The sequence below is a fragment of the Crocuta crocuta genome, unplaced genomic scaffold, assembly GCF_008692635.1.
Source record: "Crocuta crocuta isolate KB4526 unplaced genomic scaffold, BGI_CrCroc_1.0 scaffold25, whole genome shotgun sequence".
Taxonomy (NCBI): domain Eukaryota; kingdom Metazoa; phylum Chordata; class Mammalia; order Carnivora; family Hyaenidae; genus Crocuta; species Crocuta crocuta.
In genome coordinates, this window is record NW_027532015.1 from 19,704,509 (window position 1) to 19,726,439 (window position 21,931).

General features: G+C 40.8%; 1 protein-coding gene across 12 annotated transcripts in view; it reads left to right on the plus strand.

Annotated features, from left to right (window-relative positions):
- EPB41L2 (erythrocyte membrane protein band 4.1 like 2) overlaps positions 1–21,931 on the plus strand; it is a 164,433-nt gene that overhangs the window by 112,308 nt on the left and 30,194 nt on the right. For 3 of the 12 annotated variants that reach the window (XR_013338066.1, XM_077775963.1, XM_077775962.1), the window contains exons 12-18: positions 4,399–4,571; positions 9,479–9,541; positions 11,479–11,625; positions 12,953–13,054; positions 18,698–18,751; positions 18,971–19,537; positions 21,462–21,584. Coding sequence is in view for 11 of the 12 variants with exons in the window: in XM_077775963.1 (XP_077632089.1) it covers positions 4,399–4,571; positions 9,479–9,541; positions 11,479–11,625; positions 12,953–13,054; positions 18,698–18,751; positions 18,971–19,537; positions 21,462–21,584 (1,229 nt within the window). In the remaining variant the exon portion in view is untranslated. The remainder of the gene's footprint in view (positions 1–4,398; positions 4,572–9,478; positions 9,542–11,478; positions 11,626–12,952; positions 13,055–18,697; positions 18,752–18,970; positions 19,538–21,461; positions 21,585–21,931) is intronic. The other 9 variants (XM_077775973.1, XM_077775971.1, XM_077775967.1 and 6 more) reach the window with 8 other exon arrangements.

Sequence of the window (21,931 nt, forward strand, 5' to 3'; positions counted from 1 at the left end):
AGTTTTGTATATTTTACGTATAAACTGACGTTCCTTCTCTTCATATATGTATTTTATTACCCTAATTTTGGGTTAATAGCAGGTCTTCTGTAAAAGAGCTGACAGAGAAAGAGACAGAATCCCAAGCAGGCCCTAATGCAATACTCAAACCCACCAACCATGAGATCAAGACCCAAGCTGAAATCAAGAGCCAGACACTCAAATGACTGAGCCACCCAGGCACTCCTTTAATGTTAGAATATTTTATAAAGGACTTCATTTTACTTTCTGCCTAGAAGAGAGTAATTGATGGTGGGTAACTTTCTCCCAGAAGTAGTTTTCCAACATTTTTTAGTTGATTAATCTCAAAACATATGTAAAAATAGTAATATTAAATTTTTATTTTACTACTGTTGATCATCAAAAACCTTTCTTGCTTGTTATTACATTTTTCTGAAATATGAACTCCTTCTAGTTTAAGGAGTTGAAACAGATCTGCTAATAGATAAAATGCTTTTTCATATATATACTTTTTTAAGGTGTTTTTTTTTTAAGTAGATACAACAATGTTACATCAGTTTCAGGTGTATAATATAGGGATTCCCCATGAACGTAGCTACCATCTATCACTATAGAAAGCTATTACAGTATCATTGACTGTATTTTGTATTCTGTACTTTTATCACCGTGCCTTATTCATTCTATAACCAGAATCCTGTCTGTGTCTCACACTCCCCTTGGCCCTTTTTTCCTATCCTCTGACCCACTTCTCTCTGGCAACCATCGGTTCTCGGAATTTATAGGTCTGATTCTAAAAATGCTCTCTCCTAAGTGGATTGACACCCCTTGGCCTTGATCTGCTTTTCCCAGAATAAACTTGGAGAACAGATCCCGGCAGACATATAGAGATACTTCCAAGGATTTGTTGGTGGGCATTTGTCTATATAGTCATTCAATCTTGATTCTGGAGAATCTCCCATATAGTTTCAAGACTACAAATACACAAGGGGGGTCATAAACTGTGGTTCAAATAAATATCCATATTTCTAAATGTAGGGATTTAAATTTATTGAAATTTTGATGTGTGGTAGCTGTCAGTGTATCTTTTAGCTCATCAACAACTGAACACTTTTTTGAGGTAAGTGTGAAAAATGTGCCTGCTCATGGACATATTTCACAAGCCTTGCTCCTTGCCATGGAGAATTTATGTAAGAACTACAATCAGTGTTGGTTAATGCCCTGAGAGCAGTCATTCCTCTTTCTGGAATACTGTCTGTTTCAGCCTTTGTTTTAAACGTTGAGGTTTTATAACTCTTATATTGCAAATTTTAGAGTTTAGAAAGAGCAGTAAACCACTGTTTTGAGATCTATAAACTGTGCTCAAGGAAGCCCACCATCTTGTGTGAGCGGTTAGTGCAGAGGGTTATAGTAGGTCTGTATCTGAAAACAATGATTTTTACAAGTAAGAGCAACAAACACACACAGTGATCCATTATTTTTCCTTTTGTGTTTTGGACTCTGTCATTCATCAGATGGGCAAGTCATCAAAAGGATTATTGTGTTATTGTGAAAAATAGGAGGCTTTTCCTGCCAATACATGAGGATCCACTGAGCCATTTGGTTAGGGCTTTTGGTCTTCCTCTTCCCCTCTCAGAGCAAAGCGAGGCTGTAACCTGGTTCTGAGCTTTCTTTTGCCACCACGCCCCACCAGTACACCTTTTTATGTTGTTGACATGTGTCATATTTTCTTTTTCCTATTTAGTTTTTAAGTCAGGCTAGACTAGTTTCGGTACATAAATAGTTCTCATTTTAAGTTGTGACAGATTAAATCGTCCAGTGATTATATACAGCCTAAAACATTAAAATGAAACTCAATCTAGAACAGCTTTTTTAGAACAGTGTAATTCCGAGATGGAAGAATCAAACCAAAAAGGAGACAAGTCAGTCATTTAAGAGAACAACCAAGATGCATTTGAGAGTGAGGGAGACCATGACTTCCTGAAAATGGAGATTATAATAAGCAGTGATACTACCTTGGATTGAGTCATGGGAGAAGAAGGGCCCATCTGGAGAAGAACCATTTTGGTTGAGACTTGAAGGATGAGGAGGAGCTACCCAGGAGTAGAGCAGAAGATAAAGCATTCCAGGTAGCGGGAACAGCAGGCCTGAAGGTTATGAGATTAGGGAGAGCTTAATACAGTCCAGAAACAGAAAGAAGCTAATTAGAGCATTAGTAAATGAGAGGAGAGATAGGCTGGGAACATGCCATGGAGAAGAATATGGTTTTTATTCTAGAGCTGCTGAAGGGTGTGTGTGTGTGTGTGTGTGTGTGTGTGTGTGTGTGTGTGAAATACTTTCATTTATGTGCACTTACTCAAGCATGTAAGTGCATGGTGGTACTCTCTCCCCCCACCCCCACCTTTTTAGAAAAATCGCTTGGTGCAATGTCAAAAGTGATTGATAGGACCAGAGAGGAGGCAGGCAGACTGGGTAGGAATACTCCAGGTGAAAGTAATGGTGAGCTTGCCTTGGATGATAGGACGCCAGTTAGCCATTGGGCACCATAAGCCCAGTGCCTGGGGCCAACAGTCTTCCCAGGATTCTACAAGTGCTTAAGACTTAAAGAGTTCTTTGCTTCAAAATGCAAAAAACAGTGCAAACAACCCGTCCCCTCCCCTCCCTATACTGAAGTTAATAAATTTTCATTTTTTTAATGTTTTTATTTTGAGAGACACTATATGCGAGCATGGCGGGGGTGGGGGGTGGAGAGCCAGAATCCCAAGCAGGCTCCGTGCTGTCAAAATGGAACCTGACACGAGGCTCTATCCCATGAACCATGAGATCATGACCTGAGTTGAAATCATGAGTCAGATGCTTAACCATCTGAGCCACCCAGGTGCCCTAAAGTTAATGAGTTTAAAAGCATGTGAAATAAATATTTTTCCAACTTCATTATGTAACTTTAAGTTTGATACTCATTAAAATTTCTGTATCATTACATCTAAAACCATTTCTAGGTCAGAGCTTCCCATTTTGCCATAGTTTCTGAGTATGTGTAATGGGTGCTTAGAAATCATAAGTTAAAAGAGTTACTCATAGTCCTCTATTTTCTGAGGGAAAATTACTAACATCTTCTCAGAAGTCAAAAAAAGAAAATAATTATATTTAATGTGGGCTTTCAAAGGTCTGAGTATGTAAGGGCCGTCAAAGTCTTAAAAGTGCCCTGGTTAGTAAAATAGGAGGGAGAACTCACCACGTTTAAATTCAGCTGGACCTGATGGTCTTAGGGAATAAAGGCAGAGACTTCAGGGTTTGTGGCTTGGGTACCTGGGTGCAAATATAAGTATGGTACCTGGTGAAAAAGGCAAGGCTGGGGAAGGTAGAAGGTTTGGACAGAGCACACGAAGTGGAGGGGGGGGGGCAAGACGTTTCTTTTAATACACAGATTATAGGTGCTTGATGCCTCCCCAGTTCAATATGGTGGATTCCACCCAATCCCTGCCCTGCAAGGAAGGGCTTGCAGCCTCGAGGGCTTTACTGCCCTTCCTTGGGGCATAGAACCAGTGCAGACCTCACATGCCAGTCAGGTACTTTTCATACAGGTGAAATAACCTCCATCGGTGGGGTTTTAGGGAAAAGCTACAGATGCATAGAGGCTTTGTCGCTGCTCCTCACTTGCATTTGTTGAAATGTGATGTTATCTTGGGTTGATCTGCCACGTGACAGAAGTTTCAGCCCAATGTATGTTCTTGCTCATGTGCAGAAGGGAGGAAGGAAGGACACAAGGGCCAGGTATGCTGAGACAGGGGGGTGTCTATGGATTAGATTTATTGTAGCTCAAATTGAGGCATTCAGGAGGCAGGTTAGAAAAATGAAAACTACTAAACGTAGAAGTTTATTTGTAAAATCGGCTTCTGCTGTCTTGTCACAATTTTGAATGATCTTCAGCTTAAAGGTTCTTTACAGAAGAATTCTGAAAACTTACTTGAAGCAAATCATTTTAATCTCTAGATAGTTGTTGTAATAAATAGATTTAGAAATAAGTCTACAAAAGATCAAAGAGGCCCTAGAGAATTGAAATATTCCTCACTTTGGGGTTGGGACACGGTGCCCAACTCTGTCTCACCTGGTCTTAGAGCTCCTCCTACTGGCCAGTTCTATGCTCAGACTCTGTAGCCTTCCAAAGTCTGATTGGAGAGCCTGGTGTCGTTTAATGGGTTTAGAATTCAGAATGTGTTTAGAATTTGGTAAAACTTGAAAAATGAGTTTGATATGTTGGAATCTTCAGAGCTCAAGCAGTGTTCCTGTCCTTGCTCAATGTGTACCTGCCGCCTGTTCATCTGTGTGAGAGGGGGGCGTTTCCACCAAATTTGAGCGTGTCCGTGTCCTTAAGTATTCCTCATGATCTTTCTTTACCAGCTCCAGTTGGCGTTGTCGATCAGAGTCTTATGAAGGATTTTCCTGGCCCTGCTGGGGAGGTTTCAGCATATGGCCCCGGAGCTGTCAGCACCGCCATGGTACAGGATGGCGACGGCAGAAAGGACCTCAGGAGCCCAGCAAAAGCCCCACATGTGCAATTCGTTGAAGGAAAGGTATGGTAAATTAGTAGAAAATGTGATTTAAAATGTGTACTTAGACTAGAGGCTGTTTCACGGTTGTTTCATAACTTAGGTATCATTTAAAATTAGTCCGTGTGTGTTCTCTGTTGATACAAGTTCCCAATTTTCAGATAGCTGTAGGCTCCTGCTGGTTTGAACAGGGCCTCTAACCTTTTTCTGATTGTTGTTCAAAGCAGAATATTTCAACGTCGTTTATATTGATGCAAGCAAGTAATTTAGTGGCCCGATATTTGTGACTCTCTTCACAGTCATCCGATTTAGTTAAACCCCTAAATTATGAAAGCTGTGGTGATTTGAAATTTATATTTGTTTATAAATTTTAAAGCATAACCTGTGTTGAGTATATTAATTATGTTGACTTGAATTTTCTCAAATGAACAAAGATGGTCTTTATGAAAAATGTTATTTGTCATTCATCTCTAATGAAGAAGAAATTCTTAAGCAAACAAAGGGTGACTGGTGAATAGTGAATGGGAAAATGGTGTGTTGTGGGGCACACTCCCCGTAGGGAGTGGAGAAGTAACCTCTGTTGCATTTTCAGATTTGTCACCATTTTATAATCCCTTTTTGCCTTGGGCACGTGAAGTCACTTAGAGGTTGATTTGAAGAGGCTTTGGGTTCATCAGATATCTCTTCTGTGTCTACACAAAGCAACTTACTTATAGATAACATTCGAAGTGAACGCGAAAAGGAAATTCTGCTATAGATTTATGTTTTCTACATTTTAACTTTTGAAAATGCTAAAGACCTGCAACATGAATCTACAAAGAACCCGCTAGATGAAGTAGCTGCCAGTGGCTCAGGAATTCCTGCACTGACCCATCTGTCTACTAGAGCAGGGTTCAGGGGTGGGGGGGCATGTGGGCCCTAATACCCCCTCAGGGACATGTGCCATCATGTCCTCCGAATACCTGTGCTAAAGTACTTGTGACTGTCATACCAAAAAAACTACTTGGTTGAAAATCATTCAGTTAAAATAACAGAAATCCTGACCAACAAAACATCCTTCAACTAATGAAAAGTTGTCGGAATCTTTTATAATTATGGTAATGAGGCACCCAAGAGAGTGACTGCCTATATCTGAAACCAAAGAGCTCAGCATTTCAGAGTCTCAGTACCATTTTGCCTAGTTAATTTGATGCATGTCGTTATTTTTAAAAAGCTATTTTAAATTCCAGAGGAAATTCTGCTTATGTTCAGCAAATGACGAGGTGTGCTAGTCTTTTTGCCAATGCTTGTCAGCCAGATTTAAAAGTAAGAAATGTTATTTGAGTTTCATTGGATCTCTTTGCAACCAATCAGAGGATAATCATGAAATCAGTCTATACTTATACATTTTATGTGATAAAAGTAGTCCAGTGTTTCTCTTTAAAAGTGGATCATGTAATTCGTGTTCTAACTGTGCTGTGTTAATAACAGCCTCTAATTCGGAGTACAGGTTTTCACTAACTACCCATTTCTTCTTCTCTTTCTCTCTTGCCTGTTTCTCCCTTGAACGTATCCGTTGTGTAACTTCACGTTCCATCATGGGTTTGCTCCCGAGAACAGCCCGTTTCCATATGCCCCCCTTCACCACTCATTCGCTGTGTTTCATCCCTTTCCCCAAACCTATCGCCAGTCCCTGAAATGGACTTGCTTTCAGACATCTCGGAGGAAGACCCCTTTGGGGAGGCCGACCGGGTCACACTCGACAGCTTAGAGCTCCCTTCTACAGGTGAACCGTCAGAGCAGGGGGGCTGCGAAGTCCCCACCCTCGATCCCGTCTTGGCTCCTGCGGCAGCCCCTCCTCAGCCTGACACTCCTCCCACCCACGAGAAGCCTCTGAAAGAGGCTGACCGCAAAGATTCTGAATTTGGTTACTTTTCCTTCAGTTTCTGCAAATGCTTTCCACCCAGCTTCCCTTCCCTTCTCGATGAAGATGGGTATCTCGCTTTCCCCAGCCTCCCCAAAGTCTGGGTCTCCTTCCTCCCCACTGATGTCCAGCACTACATTCCTATCACCTCCCCTTCATTTCTGCCTTCCCTCATCCTCATCTTTGGACTACTTCTCTCTACTTCCCAGTCAGTGCCTTTTTCTCTCACCTTTTCCCTTCCTCTGGCTCTGTCCCTCTGCTATCTGGAGGCTAAAGCCACTTCCTTTACCGTTTCTCATGACTGTGACGTGAATGACAGAACAGAGGAAGAGGAAGCACTTGCCGGCACTCCTACATAAGCTTGAGTTTGTGGGGCCAACGAAACTACACTTCATCTTCTACCTTCCTAATGTAGAGTGTAAACATGTGCATAAATTTCACCACCGATTACCCTCAAAATAGTATGATCCGCACATTTTTGCATACACAGTGTTTTAGTGCATGAGAAATACATGTAAATAAGCACATGCCCTCCATTGATTTCCATAGACCAGGTCCACACGTTCTAAGTTGAGAGCAAAGTTACAGAGAGGATGATTTTGTAAATACCTAGACCATACTAAGTCTTTATAAATATTTTTTAAACGTAAAAACGAAGGAAACCTGGGTTGCCTTTAGCAATCCATAATGGGGTCTGTTTGTTTTTTGAGATATCAGTGGATGGAAACTGTTTTGATGTAAAACTTAGGACGCAGTGGACATAACTGTCACTGATGTGTTTTAATACACCTCCTTAGTATTGTTATTTCTCGTGAGAAAGCCAAGCTTGTTCTTCTTGCCTTTTTGAGGATGCATCTGTAACTTTTACTCCTGACATTTATAGGTCTAATCATAGAAATTCCCTGTCTCCCTATTATTGTACCATTTGGGAACCAGATGAATTTCAGGTAGTTTGTTGTTGTTGTTGTCATCGTTTTAACTCGAAATAACATAGTTCTACAAAAGTGTCACCTGTCGGGTATTTGTAAGGAAGATACTATGTTCTTTTTAAGAAATACATATGAAGAATGAAACACAGCTTTTTGAAAATTTAGACAATTAGCCTTAAGGTTGGGCTTCCTAGTGTCCTTTTATTTAAAGTTAGGTGTCTGGTTTGAGGATTTTTACCCCTATATAGGGCTACCACTGCACCGCTAGGTTGGTACGAACATGTGCAGTCTGTTTTTGTTTTGCTAAATGTGGTTCTGATGACTTAGTGTCTCATGTCCTGGGGGCACTGTCCATAGAGTAAATCACAAGATGTAGGCACACCTAAAGAAGACTGTAAAGGTAATGCTATGATTAGGCATAGTGGGAGAAACCACTGTTCTTAAAGGTTACCTGAAGAACGGCACAGATTGGCATTGCAGAGAATTTAATTTTGACCAAGGAACTGAAAGATGACATAGGTTGTTGGGGAGCTCTGTCTTATATATTTCCCTTCTGATAAAAAAGATCCTCTGCTTACCTCAAAAATACTTGAATGGTTTGGAAAAATAGAAAAAGCATTTTGAGCTCTCAGATTTGACACTATCATTCCAGTTAGGAAGAAAAGGAATACATATGGTCCTGCTACAAGTTAACATGTAAGGGTTAAAGTACTGTCTTTTGGTCTCCGAATCATTATTTCGTTTCTTGCTATTCCTTAAAGTCAGTAGTCCTCAGGATTTAGGGTGTTGTTGTTTTTTTTTTTTTTTAATCTTTTGAAGTATAATTGACATACAGTGTTACGTTAGTTTCAGGTATATAACATAACGATGTGACAGTTCTGTACATTACTTAGTCACCATCTGTCACCATATGACATTGAGTATTATTGACGATATTCCTCCATGAGTTAGATTCCATATGCTGTACTTTTTAATCTCTATGAGTTAGTTTAAATTTACAGCTTTTTTTTTTCCTTCTGGGTCATTAGAGACTGACAATTGTCCAACCATTAAAAACTAATCTTATTTAAAGAATTTTAAGAAAGAAACATGGCTATAAAATATGAGTATTTTTAAGTACAACTTTAACATGCAAGTAGCAAAATAAACCAGTTTTCTTCCCAAGGAAAGAAATCTGTGGTAAAGAACCCAATAACAGGGTGAATATTTGTCCCCAATATAAAGTGAAAACCAAATTTTACATCCTACTTTGCCCTCATCACTCGTTGCTTTAGGCCTTTCCAATGAGGACCGCTGGAATTATGCCATTTTTACACTCTCATATTTTCATTTCTGAGTAAAAACATTCAAAAGCAGCACATAATCTAGGGACTGAGATAGAGTGAAGCTTCCATTGTCCATTCCACCTTTGCCAAGGATTACTTCCACCATTTGTGCAAGAACGTAGGTGAAGAAAGACCAAGGTGGCTTAATGTTCCGCATCTTCTGAGGGCCAAGCAGTAAAGGTTGGTAATGCTGGTTCACCATTTCAGTTCCAATACAGCTTCTTTGCCTCAACATAGAGTTTCCACTACTGCCACCTCCCCCTCCCCACTCCCCCGGCCATTTGCTGCATGACTTTCAGGCGAAGATGAAAGAAGAGGNATTGTCCATTCCACCTTTGCCAAGGATTACTTCCACCATTTGTGCAAGAACGTTGTGAAAGACCAAGGTGGCTTAATGTTCCTCATCTTCTGAGGGCCAAGCAGTAAAGGTTGGTAATGCTGGTTCACCATTTCAGTTCCAATACAGCTTCTTTGCCTCAACATAGAGTTTCCACTACTGCCACCTCCCCCTCCCCACTCCCCCGGCCATTTGCTGCATGACTTTCAGGCGAAGATGAAAGAAGAGGAGACACAGCTGGAGGAGGTGGATATTTATTCCCTCCATCTTAACCACCTGNTGCTTGTTGTGGCTTTAGGTTCTTAAGATTTTTTTTATTCCACTTTTAGTTTAATGTCTTGGACTAGCCAACGCTGGGTCATTGTTTGGTGCTTGTCGACTGATACACTTATGTTTACTTGCCTTTTCCCCCCCCTGTGTGTGATTTAATTTCACAGAAAAATTCCTTGAGAGTAGAAGGGGATAATATTTATGTCAGACATAGCAATTTAATGTTGGAGGTTTGTATAATTTAAGCAAACAACTCTGTCCTGATGGCTGCCAGGCTGCTGTGGACGGGAGGTCACGCACAGGCTGGCTGGCAACTCTCTCTAAGCACGGTGCATGAAATGCATGGGGGACACTTCAACTCGGGCGTGCATGTTACCAGTCCGATTTTGTTCCTTTAAATAAGTGGCTTAGGTAGGAGTATATCTACTAGAAGTTCTCAAAGTGACAACTGGGAAAAAAAGTTCTGCGTAATCACATGAGTAAAATTTTAATCTCTTACTCTTACTGAAGTTCTACAGGTAAATCTGTTCTCTCCTAATGGGTTATCTCCAGGGTATAGAATCCGAAATAACAGCCCATCCTTAATATACGTTCACCAGAACAGATATGTGTTGATCTGGCAGTAAGTGGCTTTAAAGCTGTGTTCACAGTTTTGGGGAGTGGGGGAGTTGCTAAAATCCATGCAATGAGGAATGTGGTCCACTTAAAGTATTACACTTGAAAAATATGTTAATGGGTTATTTTGATTAAAAACAGAGTGGGAAAGAAAGGAGGGGGGGACCAAAAAAGAAAACCTAGCCAACCAATTAGATATGTAAAGTATATTCCCCGTGTCACACGAGAACGTGTTTCTGTTTTTCCCCTTCTTATTTTATGGTAGTTAAATGGCGACGTATTCGGTTGGAGAACTGCAATTCTCAGTAATCTGACTAATCTGGTTGCTTTTGGCAGCTTTGATAACTTCTGGAAATGTATTTTGCATAACTTACTAAAATGCTCTAAAGTGTAATATATAACATTGCTTTGAACAAATGCAAGAAATGTGCCTGATCTCAAGCCACAGTCATTTTCCCATGCCATGCAAAGAGTGTTAGATTATCGCGAGATTTTGCAAATGGCTACAGAAGCTCATAGATGAGCTGTGATGCTTGTGCATGAATGTGGAATATCTAATTTTATCAGATGCATGACCTCTTCCTCTGGGAGTGGGGTGAAAGCTATATAATCCACGGCGGCCCCATGATTTTGAAATGTAAGAAAACATTTAAAATTCACGTAAAACTGTTTCCTGGATGCTGGTGACTTTTTGTTCCCACAAATACAGTTTATCAGGGCCAAACTAAAACTTCCCACCAATACCACTCGTCAGGGCCTCCTCCAGTGCAAATTGACCTGGTAGTTCTTCTCGCATCTTTTTCTGAATTAGGACTATTTGGGATGCGGGGTGACTGGGCCTCATGATTGTGCTTGGCAAGCACACGAAACCAGTATGTGATGTTCACTCTTTTATAGAGAGGCTGAACAGAAGCAGCCTTTGGAAGCCATTATTTCTGTTCCTTAAGGGTTAAAAGCCATTGCTGGAATTTCCTGGAAAAAGTCAACCCTTGGTGTTCTCTTTCTCTCTCTCTCTCTTTTTTTATTTTGATGATCTTGGTTTGGCTTTCCCATCAGGCCAAATGTGCTTCTGAGTACCTTTCTCTGTTTTTTACTTGATTTACTGTGTTCATAGAATGCAGCTGTAGTGATAGATAGCCTTCATGAGAAAGGTAAATTTGCAGGAACAAAGTCAGAGGCTGCATTTTAAGTCCAACTTTTAGAAAGAAGGTTATTAGTCTTTTTGAGTACCAGTAGTTCTGTGACTTCCTTCTAATAATATAAATAGTTATTTCTTTAAAAATTCTAAACAGAGAGGAAATTACAACCTTTTAAAATGTGAACCATAAAAAAATTACACATTGGCTTTATTTTCCAAGTTTGATGACCTCCTTAAATTCATAGGTGATAATATGGCTTTTGAGACTGGGCATTTTTCTTGCTTTACTGTGTTTTTTTTTTTTTTTTTTAAATAATAAGTTTGCTCTGTCTTATTTTTTTGGTTTTTTATTTTTGTCCTGCTGGGTTTTTTTTTTTTTGGATTTCTGCCCTTTATTACGTTACATATTGCTAGGACCTCGATAAGGCCCAGGAGGACATACTGAGACACCAAGCTAGCATTAGTGAACTCAAGCGCAATTTTATGGAATCTACACCTGAGCCGCGCCCTAATGAATGGGAAAAACGACGTATCACACCTCTGTCCCTACAGACACAAGGGGTATGTCACTAGCTCTTTGTTGGCTATATGTCTCATTCCAGCTCTTCAGTAAAACTCAGGTTGCTAATATACTATGTTGATTCTTGGGAAGTTAGAAAATGTTCTTCTTCTTTTTTTTAAATGTAATTGCTAACAATTTTTTTAAATACTAAACATTAACAATGTAATACTTATTGACTTAGTTCTTAGTAAATTGTATGATTTTCAAAATTTTTTTGTAAGTTACAGAATACTTTCACTGTTTTGCTCAAGTAAATTAATAGTAATGAATTGTATCGGGTGACTTAGAAACTGGCATTATGTTGCATTAAGCTTTTCTGTTATGAAATAAGAGAGTTAACTAAATAATAATCATTAAAGGGATGCAGGAATATTGATCATGTTTAGAACTTTGCAAGGTAATTACTGTGAGGATAAAGAGTTAAACTTAGCTCTGAAAGCTGATGAGCTCTGTAGAAAATTTGCAAAATGTTATGCGATTTAGTACTGAAACTTCTTAGTAATGAAATGTAGACTAGTATTTCAAAAGGATTTTCAACCGTAACGTCTCTCCACACTCATTCTTTTTCTTGCCCTAGTTTATTTCTTCCCACCACCAATATAAATATAGCCTTTATTGTATATTCTCAATCTATTTCTCCATACATTTTTATCTACATCTCTTGTTTTCTAATGCTCCAGAATCTGTTATCAACCAAAAACTTTCGTGGACTCATGTATCATATTTGAGGAAATGCTGATGATACTATTTTAAATGTGCTGTTTTAAAAACTGTATAAAGGTGTTACCTGACAATTTCATCTTTCCCCTTTTCCTTACAGCCCTCTCTTCTCCTTAAGTCCATCATCTATCTAGTCTGGCTTGAATTTCACCCAGTGTGTGTGTGCCTTTGAGTTAGTCTCATGCTATTTTTATTCACTTTTCCTTAAGAAGGCAAAGCTGTTAGTTGCTTTAAATTTCTAAGTTTGTGACCGTGACGGGAAACTTAGTTCTACAAGAACAGAAGCAAAAACCATTGCTGAACTGAAAAAACAACTTAGGACAACATGAAGATTGAAAACACCAGAGTCTTACGAAGTTGTATACAACTTAAATTCTTACTTCAGATATCCTGAAGCTATTAATGTCCCCATGTCAGCAGTCAGCTCTAGAGTGTTGTGTTTTCTGGAGACACCGTGGCTGATGACACCCACAGGATCTGTCCCCTGTCATGTGCCGCTTCATCTGGCTTGTGTTGTGGAGCCATATGGTTGTTTTATGTTTGTGTTGCTATAGATGTAATGTACTTGTCTTATCTGTTGATTATGTCTATTGTTTAAAACAATAGAGCAAAGGAGACCATCTTTTCAAGGATATTTTATCCGTGAAGGAGCAGCATCAGATGGCGGCAACACGGACAGTTGAAGAAAAAGTCCAGGAGGCGGACAAGGTGTTCACCTTGCATCCTTGGATCTATGCTTGCTTTGCCCCCTTTCCTCGTACTTCTGTCCACGGCCATAGGATACTCCTTTTTTTCTTATGTATCGACCTAAAATTTTTTTGAAAAAGTTTTTCAAGCATTCAGAAAATTTAATTTCCATGCAGAGAAACAGGGGGTCCCTAGGGAGAAACACTGTATTGCAGAAGTACTTTATTTGGAAATTCCACCATTTAAAAGGCAGACATATCAACCGATTTAGGTGGTAAATGACCCCTCCCTGATTCTCATGTATGTGGCTGACAGTTGGGAAAGCATGATCTCACGTGAAAATGCACCGTTAGCACAATGCTTGTGCACGCTGCACACATTACGTGTGAAGTAGGTTACTGTTTTACTAATGACATTTGGAAACCTTGTGGATTTTCATTTTTAAGATTTTTAACGGGAGAAAAGATTTGGTGTATCATAGCAGCCCCTCTGATCTCTGTGCTCCCTTCATATATGAAATAATCTGATATTACTAAGGAAGCTAGCTTTCCATTGTTTTTACATTCTTAATCTTCTATTTCTGCTAATTTTGCTTAGCTAGCTGGCTGGCCAGCCCGTTATATGCTGGGACTGTCATGCTTAGAGTCCAGTGGGGGAGAGAGCAGATATGTTAACCAGGAATTAGAAATTTTAGGTTACTGAGATGTAAGTGTAAAGAAGATGAAATACAGTGTCATGTTAGAAGGTGATCAGGAAGGGTGCTTTGCTATTGGGCCCAGGAAGAGATGGCACTTGAGTTGAGGCCTTAAGAGACCTTAATGATGAGAAGGGGACAGACATAAGAAGATTTTTCATGTGTAAAGAAGTGCAAATGCAATAGCACCAAGACAGGAACTAGTTTAAAGAACTGAAAAGCCACATGCTGAGGGCTTAGGGAAAGTCAGAGGTCAGAAGGTCCACTCTGGATCTTAAAGACCATGCTTCCAGATGGGAAACCACTGGAGAGATCTGGGCTAGTCCCACTTGTGGGACAGAGAGTTCTCTGGTGCCGGATGAAAAATGGGGTCATAGACGGGTGTGAAGGAAAGAAGAAATCAGTGATAAGGAAAAAGTGTTCTTGTTCCACAAAGTCTGATTTTGTTAAATGGTAGACCGTAGCCTTCATCAGGACATAACACTGGGAGGAGGCGAAATAAGTGGAAGATGAAGCCTTGCCCTGAAGGAATTGGAGGTGTAGCGGAGATGAGATCTTTCCAGAGCACTGCCAATGAGAAAGATAATGTCATAAAGCTAAACCAAGTGGCATATTTATATACTGTAAAGGTTAGCCTGAAATCCAAAGCCTGTCTGACTCTTCGTGTAAAATGACTTTAATATCATATGCTTTGAAATATTACGTAGTTTTGAAAATTTATCCTCCAGAAGCGAGTCAGATGGCACCATCTGGTCGACTTAAAATGATGTTCGTTGTACTTTTTGCAGTAGGAAATGTTGGAACTTTGGTGAAGATGTTTAAAATTATACCATTTTCCTGGCGGTCATGGTTTAGTATTGTACAATAGAAATCATTCTTTCACTAACTGTTGTAGAACTTAGATTAAAATGATCTTACATGAAATTTAAATCTGGGATTGACCCTGTTACACTCCCAACTGGTTTATTTATACTTGAAGTTCCTTTTTTCTTGTTCTTTTCCTCTCCAGCTCATGCAGGAAAATAGATTATTTGACATGTATGTGAATGGTTGTTAACTGCAGTCATCCATCCATCCATCCATCCACCCAACATTTATTGGCCACTTGCACTGTAACCCCCATACCCCCCCCAATAACATTGCACTGCCATTAGTTGAAAGTGTGTGAGGAGTTAAGTGTACTAGAGTGTTTGGACTTTTAACAGAATATCTGTTTAATTTGTCTTTGCTACATCTTCATTTTGCTACTGATTTTGTAGAGTTTCTTGATTATCTTTAAATTATAATCCTTAATGAGTGTGAAATAAAAAGTTATGCATATGAGCCTAATTTGACCAAATTTTCTAAATGTCTACAATCTGGGTTTTAGAGGTTAAAATAAAAATAATAGTAGTTCTTGTCTAAAAATAAATACAACAAACTTTCAAAATGTTGACTTCAATGTGCATATGATTTGGGGAAAAAGCTGGAAACCAAATCACTTAATGTAATCCATTTGCATTTCGTAAATAATGATTACATATCCTCTTCTGTAAGAGTGATACACTTGTATAAAATATTCTCATGAGTCCAGTAGGTATTCCATAGACCGTAGTTTTAAGGTACTTATGAAGATATTTTATTGAATAATTAAATGCACGACACTTACTTGAACTCCCCAGTGCTCTCTTACTGGGAAGGACGCTCTCTACCCACCTAACCCCGAGGGATCGTGTAATTATGGAGATTGTAGTTAAGCTGAATTAACCCAGAAGATGATTTTTCTCTTCTGAATATTGCAAATGCTTCTGCACCTCATCCACCTCATCTCATTGTCCCTACTCCTCATCCTTCTCAGTGTACTGCTTCAAGGGGCATCTCACATGCCATCCATCCATCCATCCATCCATCTTTAAGCTCTCTGAGCACTCAGGTTTTTACAAAAGCATTCGTAACACAATTTTGACATTCGCTTTCTGGCGACTCTTTACTGTTGGCATTACAGGTACCTGGGACAGTGCCAGGCTTTCCTGGTGTGCCCCCACGCAGGTTAGAGACTACTGTTTAAGGACCAGAAATGTGAGCCTTAAATGTGCCTTCATGGTTTTTTCAGGGAAAGCTGATTTTCACGTCACTTGAATGTCTGCCTCTGAGTTTGTCTTCCTGTTGAAAACTTTTTTCTTTACCTGGTTCTCATTGAACAAAGCAAAGCACTGTTTCTCCACTCCATGGCGTATTTAGCGTGTCTGAGGGATTTCTGTGGGTTGCTGTCAGAGCACTTGTCGTACAGACAATTCACGTGGTGCGCAGAAGGGAGAGGCCTGGAGGAGCTGGAATAGACAGGGAAGGTCATATACAAGATATGGAATATCAAGCGGACCTCACAGAGGTGACATTAGTAGAACCCAGTGTGCCTAGGGAAGGGCATTAGAGGCAGGAGGGTGGGGTCACTCAAGCTCTTCCACAGGAATTGGCATTGCAAGAGTAGCGGCCACTGAGGAGACCATTCTGTGCAGAAAGAGGCTGATGCTGCGGAGCTACTTCAGGAATATATGAAATAGTGTTAGATATGTGGGTGGGTTGGTTATGTTCAGTTTGTAAATAAAGCTTCAGTGTAAACCAAGGCATTTTAGCTGGTTCCCGTAGGTTAGAGCTATCGGAATCTCAAGCAGAGTGGAAAGCTGGCATTTAGGCAAATGCCAAAGATGCCTGCTCGAATCTTGCAGAATCCTCGCCTTTCTTTCAGTTTGTGCTGTTCTGTGATTCTTCCTTGTGTAACCTTTCCTTTCTTTCAATAGGTCACTGCTGTCTGTTCTGACTTATTGTTAATTCTTTGCTCTTCCTTTTCTGACCTCTCTAGAGCCTAGAAGAGGAGATAATGTCAATTTTGTTTAGTGAAAAGGGCTTTTCTGGTAGCATGAAAGCCACCTTCACCTCAGCCACCACTTGGACAGCAGAGGGCACTGTTGTGAACTCTAATGCGCCTTCTGAAAAGCTTTCTTCCTCGCCCTTCTCACAGTTGCCAGAGGTGCATTTTACTTTGTTTCCCCTGTTTTCGAAAGCCACATATGAAAAGTGATTTTTATTTTTTTGAATACTTAGGAGCCCCTCTCTCCGGTGCTTTCATTGGTAAAATTAACTCTTCCTGGGAGAAACATTCAAGAAACAATGACTGAATTTGGACATGAGGGAAAACTACACAGATTGGATGTTTCTCCTGCGGCTTTTGGTTCCCCGCCACCCCCCAAACTCTGCCTAAATTCAGAGAATCCTTTAAAACCACTAAGGTCCAGAGTCTGAGTTGTTTTGTAAAAGAAAACCCTCAACCTAGTAGAAGCTATGTATGTTCTGCAGAAAGGTTTTCAAAGCCCAAATGTCTTTCAGGCATCTTCGGATGGCTGATGACTTTTAACATTCTGCTCATGTCGGCAAATACGAAATGCCTGCCATTCTCTGTGAAGTGATTATTTTCATTTATGGAATGACCCTGAGATTCCCTGAACTTGGGCAGAACCCATCTGGCTGTCTGGGGTTAGATGATAAATAATTTACTGACCTGGAATCATAACAGTGGAATGTCTGCTTTCAAGATGTTCTGATCACTGGGTATCTTTATTGATAAAGAAGTTTATAGTCACAGTTAAATGTTAGTTATCAAAAGCGTTTCAGAGAGTTCCAGTTTAATATCTGAAGCCTCTGGGTTTTCCATAAAACTGAAAGGAGATCTTTCTTGTCTGTCAGTCACATAATTTTTACATGGTATTAATTTGGGGCGGTGAAAACATGCCCTTACTATGCATCTAGGAATAACTGCACAGATCACAGAGAGAGAGTACATCTTGACAGGTGCTGTCAGAAGTGTGCCCTTTGCTCACGGTTGCCCCATGTCACTGGTGCAGCTAAATGTGGGATGCTGCTGTCTGTTTAGGAAACAGCTCCAACCCAAGTAGTGTCTTGGGAGCTTCGGAACGAGGCTTGTGTCTGCCCAGAGGGTTCAGAGGCATACTGCCCTCCATTCAGTGTGGAGATCTCTTCAAATAAGTAGGGCTGCTATCTCCAGCAGAATTATTTTTGAGTTAGATCACACACAGGCTATAATGTCACCTGAATGTTAAAAAGTTGGCTAGGCTTCATTTTTGTCCATGTAAAGTAACCCCCCCCCCTTTTAAAATAAGTATAAGGAAAATTGTAAGCTTTGAAAACTCCTTTGTCAGAGTTTCTACACTGGTGATTCTGGAAGTTTATATTACTAATGTATTTGGTCAACAGCTATTTATTAAACATTTAGGTGCTGTGCTACTTAATTAGAGTAAATTTACTCCCAAGAAATAGATGTCTGCAGGGGACAGGAATAAATATCTCTCCAACAACAAACTTGGTTCATTTCAGTTTCCAAAGATGCTAGTTGGAGGAGCTGAATTCTAAGAAAACACTCGGAACCATCATTGACTTCCATCCTAATGTTAAACTATCCCTTTTTGTTAAAATGGTTAATAACCATTTCTGAAACAACAACATTTTTATGTTAATAGCTATGTGAGACCCACTATAATTTTGCCAATTATAGCTGTTTTTTAAATGAGCCAGCAAAAAACTAAGGTGCCATCTCATTAATGCTATATGAATTGAGCAATCCGAGTTTCAGGCCAGGCTTCCTAGTCTGATTAAAATCAAAACTGTTTAAGTTTTACAATTTCAACTTTAAAATAATCAGCAAGCTTTGGTACAGTTCCATTTTCCCCTCTAGCTTACAGGTAGAACCAGAACCAAAAGCGGTTTATTTCTTTGGGAGGATGCTGGCAATTCCGTGTTTCCGTTTCCTTTCGTACGCTTTTTGCATTTGTCCGGATTGTCCTTCGTGTGACCTTGAGCAAAGGTTTTTGATGTCAAGTCTCGCTGTCCTGCCTTCGCCGTGTCAGCTGTTTGTTTTGGTGGGTGTTGAGGTGTAAAACTGTATTGATTTGTGTCCTCGGTTGCTTTTTGTTTCGCAGAAACCCGCTCCCGAGTCAGAAGGGCCTTGCACTGGAGCCAGTGATGCTGTTAAGGTTCTCCCCTTTTCCATGTTAACACCATTGCCCGACGTTCCCGCTTCCCCTCACGCTCTCCCCGCTTCCCTTTCAGTCAGCCATCATAACCATCTTTGTTTCTCTCCATGCCATGAGCCTACCATCAGTTAATTCTGGTTTCCGTCGTCTTTTTTTTTTTTTTTTAATTTATTCATGTATTTTTGTTTCCCCTCATCCGTTTTCTTTTTCCCCGTACAGAGTTCACATGAGACTCTGAATGTAGTGGAGGAGAAGCAGCAGGCAGAGGTTGGGAAAGACGAAAGAGTAATCCCGGAAGAAATGAACGGTAAAGAGCTATCACCTGGGAGTGGTCCTGGGGACACCCGTAAGGTGGAGCCCTTGACGCAGAAAGACTCCACCTCCCTGTCTTCTGAGAGCAGCAGCGGCAGCGAGAGCGAGGAGGACGAAGACGTGGGCGAGTACCGGCCCCACCGCCGTGTGACCCAGGGCACCATAAGGGAGGAGCAGGAGGAGTATGACGAAGAGGTGGAGGAGGAAGCCGGCCGAGCCGCCAAGGTAGTAGAGAGGGAGGACCCAGTGCCAGAAGCCAGCCCAGTCAGACAAGCAGGTGCCAGTGTAAGCGCAGTGGAGACAGTGATCCGGGAGAATGTAGGTGCCCCAAAGCTATCTGCAGAGAAGAGTGTAAACGAAGGCGCTGTTAAGCAAGACCTGAGCGAAGAAACAGAGGACGAGCAACATAAAGTTAACGGAGAGGTGTCTCATGTTGACATTGATGTTTTGCCACAAATTATTTGTTGTTCAGAGGTAAATGGGAGACCCCGAGCGGGAGCTAAACTCTAGAGCTGTTTCTCAGGTGGAGACCACCTGCCTTCCTCCCTCTGCTGCCCTCCCACTCCTCCTCCTCCTCCTCCTCCGGCTTTTTCGGCGAGATTCCGGGCTTTGTCTCTCCTGGGAGCACGGGGGAAAGCACTGCTTGGTAGATCCTCTGCCAGCTCGGTTCGTGGCTTCTGGCCTCTTTGCTGCACCTGGATCCACCCACCCGACAGAGTAAAACTTGCCTCCAGCAGCCACACCATTTCCCCCCCGCCCCCTTCTCATCCCACGTTTAAAGTTTTCTTTGTGTGTTTCGGATGTTTTCAACTGTTTGTCTTCAGTTGCCCTGCTTCCTCGTGCTAAATGCCTTTTTCCTTGGTTCACTGAGAAAACTGTATACGTGTCGTTGCAAACGGTCGGTGTGAGTGTGTGCGCGGCTGTTGTCGTGGTTGGGTCTGACCTTCTGGCTCATTCTCCCTTCACCTTTAGAGTTTTAGCAATGGCAGCTGGTTCAGATTACCATGGTGCTCTGAGTTTAGCATCCGGCGGTGATGAAAACGTTTCTCGGATACCACTGTGATTGCCGGTTTTAGATTCCGGGGATGGTGTGGATCGGTGAAGAGCATTTCCCTTCCTTGTGGGCAGCCAGAGGCTAGTCCGTTCGATAAGAGGGCCCTCTCCTCCTTCTGTCCTGTCCTCAATTCTGGATGATTTGCAAGTTGATCATCTGTTTTGTGGATTATCCACATTGGAGAGGAGTCTTTAACGTTTTCTCTTCAAGAAAGAGAACTTCCCACACTCCTGGTAGATTACATTTTGGTCATGAGGTTCAGTGTCTGAATTGAGAGTCCAAGTTCCAGTGAGGGAGGGTTTGCCTCCACGAGACGTTCTCGATTCTAAAATTAAATGCCCACGGTGTAGGCATTATCCATATTTGCTCTCTTTGATGGGCTGGAGAATAGTGAAGTGACTTTGTTTTAAAATAATTAATTGGATTTTTACTATGTTACTTTTCAACCTCCTGTTTCACTTCAGAGAAGACATTTCAAGAGTCTTCGAACACTATTATTTTCTGCATTTAATATACTGTTCTTGTTCTTTAAATAATTACGTCTGGGGATTTTCTCTCAAAGAAAGAACTGTAGTTCTTTGGTAGTAGTATGGTCTGGTGTTGTATTAAACATACATGCTCAGCAGACTACAGTGTTGACAGGCCATGACCCTGTTCTTTAATGTTTTAATTGTTCAGAGCCTTAATGCAACGCTGGTAGAATAACTCCAGATATAATGTCTTGACTTCTGTAACGCAGAGGAAGCACTGTGAGTTTCAGACAAGCATAGTTGGAAAAAATCATACTTGAAGATATTCTTTCCAAAAGTGGAATCTCTTTGTCAATAAGAATCTTTTGGGGCGAAGGGAGGAACGCTTCATCTCTGTAGCCGATGTGCCAAGAAAAGACAGCCTTCCCACAAACCATGTGGTCCTTTAAGACGCAGTAGAAATTGAGACAGGTCACTTCACATAGTTCATTCCATTTTGTTTTCTTTTCCGTTTTATCGTAACTTGCGCCAGAGCTAAAGTATACATATCACACCACGTTTGATGTGTAATTGGGACCGTAGTAACTTGAAGTGTACCATAATTTAGGGAGCCATTATGTTAGCATATTCTTCATATACATACGTACATACATACATATGTATACACACATACATATGTATATATATACACGCACACACACATCGACATATGATATTTGAAGGAGAGTGTCTTTCTTTTGTATCTTTTATTTACCTTTACTCTTGTGCATGAGTGCATGTTTGGGTATTTTTTTCCAATTATTTTTGAAGGCTCCATTAAACACTTTTACTTCATTACGTCTAGAATTTATTTTTCCCTTCCTTTCCACCTCAGCCACCAGTGGTAAAAACAGAGATGGTAACAATTTCTGATGCCTCCCAAAGGACAGAAATCTCCACCAAGGAAGTCCCTATTGTCCAAACTGAGACCAAAACCATCACATATGAGTCTCCACAGGTACAAAAACTCTCGATTTGGACTATTTGACTTCTTTTTTACTTTGTTTCTGTTTTCATTTGTCTCCCAGTTTGTGTGTTTCTGACACTGATGTAGCTTTCTGTATCCCCTGGCTCGTACCTGCGCTTTCAGCTACCTAACTTGCCATATTGCTTTTTAGATTAAGACCGAGAGCTGCCATCAAGTTGGTGATCCAGTAATTTCCGGGGGTGGGGAGGGGGGGTGGCGCGGCATCCACATGATTATTTTAGGACAGGCAGTATCAGTCTTGTTCATGTTATTAGAAGCCATCCCAGGAGTCTTAACAAAGTTTATTGGATCTGATGTAATTTGTGGATTAGTAGAGT